General features: G+C 35.8%; 1 protein-coding gene across 1 annotated transcript in view; it reads right to left on the minus strand.

The window, feature by feature from the left end:
* Window positions 1–15,871, minus strand: part of LOC124622892 (teneurin-m) — a 119,166-nt gene that overhangs the window by 28,842 nt on the left and 74,453 nt on the right. The window contains exons 8-15 of the mRNA XM_047148682.1: window positions 15,645–15,839; window positions 13,827–14,036; window positions 9,048–9,156; window positions 4,828–5,054; window positions 4,177–4,384; window positions 3,233–3,259; window positions 2,314–2,530; window positions 677–853 (exon numbers count right to left, since the gene is read on the minus strand). Coding sequence (XP_047004638.1) covers window positions 677–853; window positions 2,314–2,530; window positions 3,233–3,259; window positions 4,177–4,384; window positions 4,828–5,054; window positions 9,048–9,156; window positions 13,827–14,036; window positions 15,645–15,839 — 1,370 coding nt within the window. The remainder of the gene's footprint in view (window positions 1–676; window positions 854–2,313; window positions 2,531–3,232; window positions 3,260–4,176; window positions 4,385–4,827; window positions 5,055–9,047; window positions 9,157–13,826; window positions 14,037–15,644; window positions 15,840–15,871) is intronic.

Consider the following 15,871-nt stretch of genomic DNA (forward strand, 5'->3'; position numbering starts at 1 on the left):
AAACAAAAAGATTTAAATGTGGTAAAGTATAGTGTTATCAGTTTGTCTGTTAACTGTAATATCAAATCTTGACTTATTAGTGATTTACTATAAAGTTAATCAGAATAAATTAACCTACACTTATCCAGATAGTTTGTTCCAAATTCTCCCAATAACATATGATTAACACTGATGAGCAATGGAATTAGACACAGCACTTATTTTGGTGAGACAGTTTAATGGAAATGAGACCAATGTTGTTAAGAGTTTATACTGACTGTCTTCAATCTTTTTTTTTTTCTACGCACTTGACATGTGTAACATGACAGTGCAGCATATTTTACTGGAACCAGATAAATTATCTACATTATTCAACAGTTTACTCATTGAGTAAAGTGGTACAGTGGTTAAGAAACAGATTACTGTAACAATCAGTATGAGTAGAGTTTAAATCCTTGCTCAACCATCCAGATTTAACTTTTCCATGGCATCCTCCAGTCAACTAAATTTAATGGTGCAAAGGATATGGCCAATTTCTTACTCTGTCACTGTCCAATATGAGCTTGCGCCATCTCTAATGATCTTGTCATTAACACAGCTCTAACCCTTCCAAACAGTTTATTAAATATCATATTAGACACAACAAAAACACATTAAAAGTGCTCTTTGTATGTAAATATGATTGGTAAATTCGTACCTGTGATTCAGCTAAAATAGCACTCTTGTCTGGACATGCTCCCTGAAAGCCATGTTTCCATGTTGCCAGAACAACAGGCTTCATAAGATCATAGTCATGTGCAGCACATGAATGAGGCACAGCTGCAACTGGTTTCTCATCGCCAGTGCTCATGACCACCGTATCAATTATTACAACCTGTAAGATGAAAAAGATAAGGGAATAAAAGTTTATATAGTAACATAATTTTCACACATTAAAATTTTATTGTTTCCCAATATAACATAATTATCATTTAAGTGTTGTACAGTATACACAAGCTGTTGGATACCTTCAGAACTCGAACTGATTTAAACCTATATAATAATTTTTGACACATTTTTGGAGGAACACACTAGAAAGAAGACTATCAAAATATAGTGTGTTTGTGGCCGGAAGTCTTCTCACATGTCAGTAAACTTGCAATGAGAAGTACGCAAAGCACTCACAAACTAAGAAAGAGTCAGAAAATCATTATGAATAATATATCCTTAAGTCAAATCCTAGTAATTCTAGCCTATCAGGAAATATACCAACTTGTATCACAATTCTGATACAAATTCTGGATTTGGACATTTATTTTGCTACTTTACTTGGTGCACAGTTAACAAAGAGTTCACACATTTTTGAGAGTGACATAATTAGTTGGTGCCTGTTGTGTTTCTGTTCGAGTTACTTTGATAGGTGCTTGGGTGGAAGTGGATTAATTTTAGTACTGTGCCAACCCTTACATTTATTGGTGCTGTTCTAACAGTGCACGGTTTTCTGTTTATTGTTTGATGTATTAATGTATGCTCTTTCCCTTTTTAAACACAAACCAATATTTTACACTACTTAATACAGCAAAACTTGCTGCTCTATTTCTAGTAATGCTCCAATGTATACAGAACAACCGGAATAAAAATATTTTTTGGTTTGATTACGCACAACTTCTTTCCACTAAGTTGATAAAGAATGAGAAGATTCCATAATTACTCCTGTTTCCTCACTTATTGTTGGAGGACTGTAAGACAGGTCAGCAACACTGGTTATTTTCTTGACATATCTGCAGGGTTGGTTCAAGAACATCTGGTGTGCCCTCCCTCCCTCCGTATCCCTCATACATTTTGACCTATGTCAGTTTTCACTACTAACTGTGATATACACTGTATAAAAGTCTTGCACTTGGATACCCCTCTAAGCTCGGTGCCCTAAGCACCTGCTGCGAATTGTGATACATCCTGTACATAAATCTTACCATTGTGGTGCCTCTGTTACATCTCTCAGCTTGGTGCTCAAAGTGGTGGCTTGTATCACTTGGCCTCAAACCAGCCCTGCACATCTTCAGTTTCCTATTTCTGAGTTAATGTCACATACAGTGCAACATCATCAGATCTGTTGTTAACTGTTACAAAACTGTTTTACTGCAAACAAAATTCATGTGATTCTGCTACGGCGTGTTTCTTGTCCAGGCCCACAGGATTCCCCTGATTAAATCTACTAGATTCTTGATAATTGTGGTATGCTTTCCCTTTAGACGAATTTGAAATTCTAATTTAGAAAAATATCCAGTTCACAGTTCTAATTTATATATATTTACTCATAAGATATTATTTTATTTGCAAAAATATTTTCTGTACCTCATTCCATGGAACATTGACAATATGACTTTGTGGTCTGAAAGGGCTTCGTCCAAACTGCAGTGTGACTGCGCCTCCACCATTCACCAAAAGATCAAACCAGCCATCTTCTCGAGTCAGTGTAAATCCTTCCAGAGGGGTACTAGTGCTCACTCGGACACCCATCAGTCCCATTCCCATGGCTGTGACAACTTGGCCACGTACAACAGCAGATCGACTGAAACAATTAGGGATCACTTCAAAAAGAATGAAATAAAATGATAGACTATGTTTTGACATCTAGTATTGGTTTATTTTAACTCTTGCATATTTATTGTCCATTATTATTAGCACAGCAGAATTTAAAGAGAATTTTATCTGATTGTTACACATTTTCAAAAACCTGTAGCTTTTGTGTTACTATTATATATATTTACAATTGTCATATAAAAGCCAAGAACTATTTGCATACTGTACTTCCTTTGTTAAAGACATGTGTCATGAAACATGCATGATGATAGTAATTTTGTGTAACTGTATACTCAATTACTGATTAATATAGAAACAAATAATACCTACAGCTATTTAATTTGTGTTTAAACAAATTTTCTATAAGTCACTATATCATGACTAACTTTTTTCAATCTATTACTAAATATCTATATGTGAAATGACAACACAAGATACAGAGTGAGGATGAAGCAAACTTAAAAGCCACGAAAGACAACAGTAGGTCAAAATTTGAAAATTAACCATGCAACATTTACAAGTGTCAAACACTAAACACAAATTTATCAAACACTACTGTAAAAACAGTAAGTGCTTTCCCTAATTTTCCTAATATGAGAAGAAAACCAGAGATGCATTACACATGTTCAAAACTACCCCAGATCATTGACTGTATGAATGTGTAGGCCATCTGCGTACTTGAAGATCTTACCTTGAATTGAAGTGATTCCAGAACACACTGTGGCAGCACAGGGAGAAACAAGCCCACACAGTTAGCCAAAGTGGTAAGATATTACCCTCAGTTATCATTTACAGAATTAATTTACAATTACCCCTAAGTTAAAGTAAAGGGCAATATGGGTAATTAGGTTTACGCATCATGTTCAGGACTTTGCGGCCATTTAATCAAGAATGGTTAAAATTGTGTATTAAAAAATTAGTTTTTTGTGTCTGTGTTTCATTATATTTTCACTAAAAGTATTTTTACTGTATCTGAATCCTGAAAACTGGTTGTTTATGGAAAACAGGGACAAAAAAAAAAAAATATCTTTACCGTACTGAAAGGAACAAAATTCTGCTGATATTATCTGGCCGATATTTTTCATCAAATTATAAAGCTGATGGGTGATAGTTTTCATCCAAAAATTACAGGGGACAAACAGCTGCAATAAGACTGTATCAATTCTTAAATGTGCTTCCCCAGTGTGTTTCCTTCTATCTCGTGTGGTAAATCTTGAATTTTTCTTAGTTTTCTGTGCAGTTCATCACAAGAAATGCGAAATCACAACTCCTGATCACAGTTAAATACGAAATCTTAACTGTCACTAATAGTTTTTAGTGCCACATTAAAACAATGGCACTGAAACACAGTTTTCTTTGAAAATAAGAAACAAAATCAGTGCTGTCAGTTCTGTGACACATACACACGTATCTCCTCTCTCACACAAGAACAGATAGACATATACTAACATACAAAACAGGATCGGTAATTTCACAATGGGCACAACAAAGCAGATGTAAAAACTGGTGAACATCAAGTTCAAGTAAAGGGTCACAGAAGAAGAACACACAATAAGGACATGTTTATCACTTGACTATTGTTTGAAAAGAAGCATGTAACACAAAACATGAATTGAATGGTTACAATTGTCCTACCTTTCATTGAATGATTCCTGACGAGCATAATTCTGTAGGCTTCCTTCCTCAATGAGGAACTTCATTCGCTCAAAAAATGAAGCGGTTATAGCTGGAGGCTGTTTGCGCAGCAGAATATCAATAGGCTTTGGTGACATCACACACAACTGGCTACTGCGACAAATGTGATTTGTGCAACATTCTGGATCTTCACAGTCCACCAGGCCATCTAAATAAAATTTGTTATTAATCATTCCTTATGATTTGCCAGACAGAGCAAAGAGTATGCTGCATTCAACAGAATTACTGTCGTTAAACACTACATTCTTGAACATATGAAGAGACATGAGAAAAAAATAAAAAAGAAATAAATGGGGAAGTTATGTAGAAACAATGTAATGAGACAACACTCAAAGAAATTTGAAGAAAACTAACAAATTAAATTATAAATTGTTGGATTTAATTATCCCCCCTACCCTTTTCTTCTTTTTAATTTACTTAAAAAGAGGTAGAGATTCAAATATCAAACTTATTCTCATAGATGTACATCACATTACTTAGCTTATGATGTGCAGTTATGTTTGTTTAGTGTCAGTCATCCTCTTTTTCCACATTTATTTACTGCAGAATTTTAGTCCCAAATGATTTACTCATTACAATAATTTTACTGACCTCTGTCATTATCCCGATTGTCATTGCAACTTTGTTCCAGTGGTACGCTGCAATCATGTCCATCCCAGCCATCATGACAGCGACATTCCCAGGCACCATCACCATTTACACGACACTGTCCATGAGCACTGCAGCTGTTTGGACATCCTTCCAAAGTACAGTGACGACCATTCCACCCCGTCACACAGAGGCATGTGCCATTCTTGCATTGACCATGTTCATTACACCTAAAAACAGTACTTCATGTTAACAATGGAATGTTTTATTTTTAAGTCCAATAATAACTAATATATCTTGTACAACAGTTAATCATTAACAGCTTTCACATCACCAAGAAAATTAATTTTTAATTGCAGTTTGTGTGATGATATAAGTTGAAACAAAACAGAAGTGTCAGATGGACAAGAACCTGCGCATAATTTTCTGCAGAATTATCTGGTATAATTTACTGAAAGTACAAAAAACTAGTTCAAGATAGTTGGATAGAAATCTGAGATCATATGCCGAGTATGGAGCTACGCACACTGCAACTAGTCTAATCCAGTCTTTGTTGTCCTTACGAGAGTGATATACAGTATAAACCCACTTTTACGTTCCTGGAATTAAGGCTTTCCCGCCATTTACGACATTTGTTATTGTTCCTATCAAATTTTCTATGTCTGCAATGTTAATTTGCACCCGATTTTGCATCAACATATTTATAATTTTCCCGCGATTTACGCATTACAAAAAATATTTGTCAGAGAAACAATGACACTGGCATGATATTGGCCACCCAGTGGTGTTTACAAATATTACATGGTTAAGTTTCTTGACACCAGGGCGCTCTACTCTGCAGATTTGACCCGCTGCCAAGCACTACTTGGTGCGATGGCCAATGGGAGTAACTAGGTTCGTTCGAATAAAGATATCATGACCATTCATAACCATTTTCAAACTCTCTACCATGCAAATGCACTGTTGAGGTCATCGTGACACATTTGTCGAACCATATTTTGTGAGTTTCGACGTTCGGCATCTTGTAGCCCTAGTTGACACCGTCATTCACTTTGCATTGCTCAAATGTTTTTAGTTTAATCACAATGCCAGTTAAGAATTTTTCTCATGCTGAGCAAAATGTGTTTTGAGAATTTATTCTCATTGTCAGGTGCAGTATTTTCATTTTATTTTTTGTGATGTTATACAAACAGTGTGAGTGATAGTTTGTGTGTATGTGTTTTTCTACATAACTGAGGAGGCACAGTACCTGATAACCTCAAGAGGCAGAATAACACATATTCAAAAACCACACAAAATACTTATGTGCATATTTGCACCTGACAATGAGAAAAGTTCTCGAAACACATCTTTAAGCATGAAAAAATATGTAACTAGTGCAGTATTTCACTATTTTAAAAATGAATGATAGCTGTAGGCTTTCCAAAAACATCGATTATGATGTCTGAAATTAAGTCAAATGTTGCTACTTCCCAGAGAGTTGTCAATTCCAGTTACATCAGTGGTTTCTATTAGATAATAAACCTCTACTAGATACTAAATCTTTATTAGATAATAAAAGAGTCTCTGACAAGTCTTTTGATGCCTGTTACGTACAAATATACATAAAGAGCGAAAATGCAAGGGGGTATCCTATGCATAACTTTTATAGCTTAAAACGTTATTTCCCATGTTTTACATTTTCCTGCATTTTACACCATTATTTTGAAGCGTAAAAGCTGGGTTTCACTTTATATGAGGTCGTAGTATATTCCTAGACTCCTCACTGTTCTTGAAACTTCGCAACTTTTTTGTAAGATACTTGGTGTCTGACAGTTCCATGTTTTTAAGCATGATGCAAGGGCTGAACAAAGCTGTGATCTATAGGTTCTTTGTCCCTTGTTAGTCTTATCTGGTATGCATACCACACACTGCCTGCTTGCAGGTGGCCGGAATCCAAGATATGCCAAATCAATTGCCTGCCCTCAGGCACTAGAGCAGCAGCAGAGCACCACTTAGCTGAATGGATGTCAAAATCTCTGTGCACGTACATTTTTAAAGTGCTCAATGAAGGTGTGCAGGTGGCACCGAGGGTGTTGTTGAACTGGCAGGTCTTAGAGGGACACTTTACCATTTTATTCATCCACATGCCAACATTGAACACCCCAGATTATGCCACAGGAATGCGTGAAACAGGAGGGCTGAAAACACATACACAGCCTTTGCTGCTTCAGATGGTTTTGAAGGGTCTCTAGTGGCTCCACACCGTGTACCAAAGCAAAAATTGTTGTCACACTATACTCCAAAGGTATTGTTTTCAATGGAGAAATGTGTGGGGATAAGTTCCCCTTGGGAAGAGGTGGTTTCATGCCCTTAATGCCACCTCCAGGAGCCTATTCATGTCAGTTTTGAGCAGTGATGTGTCTGAAATGTTTTCCTCAGCCACTTATAATAAAACTGTAAGATTTCAATGCTAGGCATCACAGTTCTGATCTCTGTTGCAGAAGGGGTGAAATATGGATAAGAGGCATGTGACAACCTTCCAAATGTGTGACATGTCCACTGTGGCATTAGGCATAATCATTGTGAAGTTTTGTGCCAATGTGACATCATAACACATCTTACACCTCACATGAACCTCTGTACCCTGCGTCGACACCTTGCTGTTTGAAGCGTCACCATTCAGGGCACCACACTTTTGCACCATTACAAAGGAAGGTTGTAGACATATTTGAGCCAAATTTACAAACTCCTGCATCATACTGGCAGACAATTAGAGGGATTAAAGAAGTGACCCTTTAATTGTGTTGCACACTCTGTGTAGAACCTGACAGGAATTCCACTGAGCCCTGTAAACTTTTACAATTTCAGCTGTTTCTCAGTGCCACTAACACTACTATTCTGTAGCACTCATTTTTGTAGTGATGCCAATATTACATAGGGCAGCAGCACTCTTGGATTTTCCTTTGTAAATGGAGTTCATCAGTTCTGCTTTTGCTTTGATAACCTCAATTTTGGTTCCTATGTGATGTATGAGTGTCTGGACACTATCTTACATTTACCGACAACAATTGCAGAGATATTCTTCAGGACTGAGCCACAATAAACCAGTCTGTTTTCTTACTTACACAGTCCCACAGTATTTTACAAAGGAGAACATTATCCATCTGGAGTGGCAGGAAATATTGTTCTTTTAAAAAGAGTGTGATTAGTGTCTGTATCCATCTTTGTAATAAGAAAGACATTTTCGTAAAGAAGTGTTTATGTTCTCTGCAGCAATGGAAAGTCCTAGTGGATAATAATAACAATAATAATAATTTGATGAGTATAGGTAATAACTATTTAATTTTAAAGGATGAAACAATCACAGAAGAAAAGAGGATGTTGTGACATGATATCGCTCCCATTTAATTTATGAAGGAGTACTAAAATGTAGAGAAAAGATGCTGAGATGAGTAACATATGCAACAGTTTCTTACTAAATTTCCTTTGAAGAAAGATTCCTGTCATCAAATCCACATTGTAAACATGTGCTTGTGCTGGGCATTAGGAAAATAATGCAATCTGATTAAATTGCAAGCAAGAAATGAGATGAGATGCATACTGAGCTCTCAAAGGTGATGGCTGTTAAGTCCTAGGATTCAAGGGGCAATAGATAAAGAATTTTGTTGTTATCAGAAAATACAAAGCTTATGGTTACGTTTTTACAGGAGTTATATTTATGCAACAAACCATTCTGATTTAATCAATGGATAATAATAATTTTTAAACAGTTCATTTGATTATTCTCAAAATGATGTTAAGTCTCAGTTTAAAATACTAAATATCAAAATCTTCCTGTGGTAGGCAGGACTTCAGTTCTGTGAATGATATACACCTGGTATTATTTCAGTGTGCTATCAGTTTTGCATCAAATTTAGCAGACATGAGACCTCATGTTGCTCTTGACATAATAGAATCAGTATGTAATTTAATTGACAATGACTCTGTAACATTACTACAATGAAAACATAAAATTTATGACAGAATTTGAACTAAGTTAATTAGTTTGTAATAAGATACAGAGTGTTGATTGATTTTTTCCATCTGTGTTTTCAATAAACACCATTGTAACTTTCATCAAGCAGAAATGATGTGCTGATTATGAAAATGAATGAGTACATTAAGTAACACCAGAGCTATTTTTTGTGTTACAAACAGAGTTTATGGAAAGAAAGTTTCTTTTATTAATTTCTAATGCATACCTCGGATCACACTGCTTTAGATTGCAATATTCCCCGGACCATCCAGCATTGCACATACAGGAATCTCCCACGCAGTGGCCATGAGGTCCACAGTCAAGATCACACAGTTCTGTAACAAATTAAAAATTTATTTTACATTTACATATATATTCCGCAAGCCAAAGTACAACGCATGCCAGAAACAGTATCAGCTATCCTCTTTCACGTTAGGGGGCAGTACAGCTTAAAACAGCAAAAATTTGTCAATGTTCAATAATTTTTTTTACCTACCACAGTAAACCTATAAGAATAAAAGTTGATAGTTATCTTCTTATGTGGAATAAATATATAATCTACCATAAATAAACTATGTGTACTCCCTTTTAAATATTTCCAAAATGGCAACTGTTCAACAGTCATACTATATCATTTCCCTCATATGTAGAGTAGTTTCAAACTTTTTAATGTTGTTTTTGGTTTACTTTATTGGTGAAATAAATGGTTACAAAACAGAGCTCTTTTAATTACATAATAAAATAAATAATATTTTGAATTATGCTTCAAATCATGAACAGCAGAGTGACCTGATTTTGCTTGATTCTGTTGATATTACGTAGTCAAATATACCGAAAAAAATTTCAAAGATTTATTTTACTTAGTTTTTGAGTTATGAGGGAAACAGATCAAGAAGTCTGGGAAATGAGTGTTAAACATTGCTAATGCATTTTTCATACCTTTGCTGTTGTAAATCAAAAACCTCCAGCAGAGTAGCTTGTCCCTTCTAATGATGACTAGTGATCTGTCTTCCTATCTGAACATTCTCCTTCTTTTTCTTGCCTCATTCGTTGTTTGTAGCTTTCTTTTCTCTCCTGACTTTATTTGCACTGTATCCATTTCATCCAATGCAAGTTTACAAAACTTCCCAGGTTCAGTTCCCAATTACTTAATTATATCCAGTCTCCATTTCATGTCTTCATTGAATGTAATCAGTGCATCATTAGTTGCAATCTTAATAATCGTTTTCCTACAAAATCTAGCTTTGAGACAACCTTTGTAAGTTTTTCTGTTCAGTAAGTCATTAAAATTTTGTGTATTGGCACCAACACATCTTTTTAAGAGCTCCATGGTAACTAAATTTTTGAACACAGGCTTGATAGGTTCCATCACTGCAGCTGGTAAAGTATATTTGTGCCTATAGCTATTATCAGATCCTTCAGACATAGCACATTGATATATGCACCACAACTCATTTCCCGTGGAACAAAAATAAAGCATCAAGTTGGAATCAGAAGAGCATTTGTGATCAGCCTAGGATCTACAATATTTACGAACCGGGACTAAAACTTGATAGCGGCAACCCCCCCCCCCCCCTCCCCTCTCACTTGAGTGTTTGAAATAGGACATAAAAAAAAAGATTTTTCAAAAATATGTTCATTTTGTGATGCAAATATTTCGAAGAGTTTGATATATGAAACATATATGTTGTATAGTCTTAAGTGTCTCAGTGCAGTGTCGTGTCTCTTCAAACAGCATTCTTCTATCTATCACATGTCACTATATTTCACTCTGTGGAATTCAAAATTCAAACACGTATATTTTGTAATGGAAGCCATCAAACCTATGTTCAGGACAGTGAAAATTAAAATGTTCTGAGGTGCCTCTTTTACTCCCAGTCAGACAGCTATATTCTGCTCCCACTTTAAAAGAAGCACAACTAATACTATGTGGGATTATTTGTGACTGGGATCATAAGAACTCTCCCGAAAATTTCCTCTCTTTACTGTCTATATAGCAAACATAAAACCAGTAAAGACAAGAGACAAGCAAGACAATATGCATTTCTTCAATCCTTAGATCCCAGCATTCTTATCTCTCTAATCTTGCTACAGCTTTACACAGCATGCTTTCCTTTCTGCAAAAGAATCTATTACCTCATCATCAAAGCTTGTAAAACATTTTGCTACATGAAAATTGAAATGTTGTTGTCTAATACTGAAAAAGCTGTTAATACGAATAATACCCAAGACTTGTGGTTTCTCAATTTGATTACGTCTATTTTGTCACTGTTTGCTAGATAAAACGAAATAGGCCTATCTAATACTGCAGCAATTGTAACACAAGCCAAATAAGCAAGACTGTTTTGGCACAAATGGTCTTTTTATCTACCTCATTTACATAAATAACATGAAAGAATATAATTCACGGGGACCAATATCAAAGGCCTATTAGGCCTATTACAAGCAAAAAATTTTATGTTGGGAAGTAGTTTCACATTTCAGTCATATACTCCAGTTTCTCAAGCATGAGATCGAAAAGTAGTAGTAGTGCTTTTGTATAAATTTTGAATTGTCCATATGACTTGTGTGATATCCCTGTTTCTCCTCCTTCCTTGTTCTAACAAACAATTTTGTCGTCATTAATTCTGTGACTACTCCTGCTATTGACAAAACTTATTCTCCGGTTAACTTCCCCAACTGTGCCAGAATCACCGGTTTAGTTATCCCATGTTTACTCACCTGTTTGGTGTTATTATATGTTCATACAATGTGTTTTTTGCACTATTCAGAGAAGTAGTGTACAGGTCGGGCAAAAATTTTCTGCCAAAATTTCATTTTCTTGGTTGCACCTAGAAGATAATATGTAATATTTCTTAACTGTTATTCCTGTTAGACATTTATTTCCACTCTGGTACTCTGACTCTATAAATTTTGGTAATAATTATAACAGTGTTTATCATTCACATACCCAACCATGTAAACAAACAGCGACTGGTATTCACCCGTTCGTGCTTATTCATCTGAGTTCATATAATCCCGTCCCCTTTTGTCTGTGGCAAAGTTTTTTATTTCTTGATGTGATAGGGTTCCCCTGGCAGAAGCATCACAGACACTATGCACACACTCAAAAATCAACTTATGATTCATTCAGAATTCAACTTAGAATGTGTAAAAAATATTCAAATACCAAAAGGGGCACATTTCAAAATAATCGATAGACCAATGTGCGCTGGAAGCGGGCACTTTGTGAAACATGGTTTTTCTTCTTCAAGAATATGAATTTGGTGCCCCCGAAATAACTGCCTGGGGCACACACCCCATTCGCCCCCCCCCCGGTCACGGCCAGTTTGTGATATCATATAGCTTAACCCATGTATAGCTGCTGTCATGTTAATAAAACAATCAGAATTTTCCTTAATTCCTTAATTTCATTCCCATAATATTAGGTTATTGTACTTATGGCAGCATGTCAGTCACTTTTTATCACATAGAGGTTTTCCATCAGAGAGCTTTCTACCCTAACTTTATTTTTCTTAACTGTGCATCCATCCTCTTTTGGACATGGGCAACACAGTGCGGTTTAGTGATAGGGTTATTAAGTCGATGAGGCTTTAACTGAGAAACAATCACGAAGGATTTGGTATCACCATCACCAGCATAATTAATATGTTGTGCACCTCACTCGATCTCCAATTGCAGAATAAAACTTTTCATTCTTTCCACTTCATAGCATCTGCGGTACCGCTATGGGTAAGTGAAAACATTAGTTCATGTCTTTCCATCCATTCTGCATAAGCCATATCATTTTTTTATCTTTCCACCTTTCATAACCCTTGCAATAAGAATAATATAAACATGTGATCTGTTTAAAAATCATAAGGAAATGTTTACAGTTTATGTCACACAAGGTGGCTGCAAGTATGAGAAATTTAGCTTCCAACTGATGACTACAAGTGTGAGAAATATAGTTTCAAAACTGTATACAACAATATGAGAAATTTTGACACACAAAATTTGACTCAAGGAAAATAGAGTGTTACTCTCAGGGTATGTGGCTATGACTGACAGATGGAGGGCATAGCTTTACTATTTAGTTAATAACTTCAAAACTATTACAGAAATTTAAAAAAATGAAATATTGATTTTTTGAAGATTTTGAGATGTATCTGCCCTCTTAAATCCACAAATGAAGGTATAGGAGAATAAAATTGTGCCCCTTTACACATCCTTATCTCCCCTGCTCATATGCACCTTACATGATAGATATGGTGCCAGTAAGATCATTGTATAGTTGAACCTCAAACACTGGCTCTCTAAACTAATTCAACATTTCATTGAGATCTTTGTGTAGCTTCCAATAATTCTCTCATAAGTTCTGTCAGTGTTTGCAAAATGCTTTCATATTGGCTCAACCAGTTGGTTTATCTCTGGCAGTACACACCAGTATTCCTTATATTAGTTTAACCTTGTATGGATGATAGCACATTTAAATCAGTGGAATACGAGAGTGTCGATGACTCACAACTGTATTACTGATTTATTACTGCCATTCATTCTGGTTTTCATTGTCTTCAGAGAGTGTTAGTAACTTTAAGTACATTTGCTAAACTGTCTTGTGTACAAGTATTAATTTTCATGACATTTTTCGAATGTAATATGCACAATTAGGAAAAATTATATGCTGCTATCCTGTGCTAATGTGCTAACTTGTATTTAAATAATAAATAATACCCATGTAACACATGATCATAGTTTTCCTGGCAAATCAGTAATCTATATTGTTTCAAACTGTCCACTTATGTCACATCATCTGCACTTCATAATATTTTAGCACTGATACTTTTGGAGGTCTGAATGACTGCTGTTAGCATTGATAGACCTCAAATGTATGATTTCATGTACACTTATGAACCATGTAAACAATTTGCATGTAACTTTGTACTACGTAATAAACCTCTTCAGCTTGTTTCATGAAAATTTATGTGAAGAAGTTGTGGAAATAATGAAAAAACTGTAGTCTCACCTCGTGAACAATCATCGCCAGACCACATTGGTTCACAGCTACATGTCTGGGTCTCAAGGTCAAAGTTGCCATGCCCAGAACAATCTGGCAGACACTGAAGTGCATCATTGTCCATCTGACTGCAGTCAGCTCCTTTCCAGCCTTTCTTGCAAATGCACACACCCTCTGCACAAAAGCCATGCCCTGAGCAGGTTGGGTGTGGGCAGTCCACTGAAAAAGATACCATTAACTGCAATAAATCTGCTAGTCTGTGGAGTAAATTATAAGATTTTATAGTGTTTCTACCAATGAAATGTAGACACTCCTGGAAGGGAAAATGTGCCATCAAAGTGGAGGAGGTGGGAGAAGCGAAGACAGAAAATAGTGGGCTAGGTCAATAAAATAACAATTGAATATAGAAGAGAACATCACGAAAGAAATGGTATAGCATCAGGGACTTGAGTTATAATTGGGTGGATATCGAGAACGCAGGAAAACAGGTTCATATTTGCAAAATTTTGTGGCATTCATGTAGGAAAGTTAAAGGAGAGCTGATGTAATTCTGTGCTCCAGTCTTGCAGAAGACATTCTGTAAAAGAGTATTTCTTCTTTTGTATGTAGATCATCTACAAAATGTTCGTGACTATTATGGGAAGAATCTAGAGCTGATGTAATTCTGTGCTGCAGTCTTGCAGAAGACATTCTGTAAAAGAGTATTTCTTCTTTTGTATGTAGATCATCTACAAAATGTTCGTGACTATTATGGGAGGAATCTAGGAGAATCACAAAGTCCTACAATTTTTTAGTGAAGGTTGAGAGAATGTTAAAAGGGTACTCACTAAGATGGGAGGAGATTTAATTAAATCAACTGGAGGTTATTCAAAGGCTGTAGTCAGTAACACACCTAAGCACCAACCCCTGGATCTTTTATATAAAGTTAGTATGTAAAAAGATATGCATGAATTGCAGGTAAAGTTGAATCTGGTTGTACACAATACCTGCTGTGGCAATGGACAAGTTAATGTTAATGAGAGGAAACTGATGCACTGAAGAAAGTTTACCATTCACCTAGTTCTCTCTCCCAATCTAGGTCTTTTTTTAACTTTCCCCTTATCTTTGTTTTCATGGTCTTTCTTAATTCGATATCTAATATGTTTCTGTTGTCACAATTAAGTACAGAAATGGAAGAAAAAGCAGAAATGAATGATGGTGGTATCATCTAACCACTTGTCTCAAATGTCAAGTAAGTTTCACCATACATAATATCCTCATACTATTAATAGTCCATCATTAGAGGTGTGTTTTGTACCCACTTTTTAAAGATGTTATAGACAATTTTTCAATCTAACCCAAAGCAATGTTGAATAATCTGATGCTCGGAAAATGTACTGGTAATCCTGCCCTCCTCTTGCTCCTCAAATTTCCATAATGGAAGTTCTCTCCACATCCAGGATTTGATCATGCTATGAACATAGCCAACATAGTTCAGTGATATCAATCTAGGAGATAGACTGTAGTGAAATGGTTGGTTAGGAACTGAGAGAAGTAACTGAGTTACACTACTGAGCACCATTCTTTGCTTGTACGTGGCTTCTGCAAAATACATTCAGTTAGTTCAAACAAGGAATGCAGTTCCAAAACACAGACAATAGCATCACAGGAATCATTTTAATGTGGGCACTAAAGGAATCAGCAAGGCAACACTATTTGGATCATGAAATATATATGACTGCAGTCCAAGAAAATGTGAGAGTAATGTTTATGGCTATTTGATGCAAGAGATAGTTTCATATATCATTTAATAAAGCAACTTTACTGAACTTATTGAAACTGACATACCTTCCTCACAGAATTTTCCCATGTATCCACGCACACAGGCACATTTACCATTGACACAATGACCATGTCCATTACAGTCTGGTACTTCACATTCATCATGCCTTAAGCTACATTCCTTTCCCTTCCAACCTGGATTGCACTGGCATTCTCCATTTATATATTCTCCTCGTTGACTGCAAAGTACGGGACAAACACCTGAAATTGAAAATATTCACTAATAAGAATAA

The sequence above is a fragment of the Schistocerca americana genome, chromosome 7 (assembly GCF_021461395.2).
Source record: "Schistocerca americana isolate TAMUIC-IGC-003095 chromosome 7, iqSchAmer2.1, whole genome shotgun sequence".
In the NCBI taxonomy this organism is placed as follows: domain Eukaryota; kingdom Metazoa; phylum Arthropoda; class Insecta; order Orthoptera; family Acrididae; genus Schistocerca; species Schistocerca americana.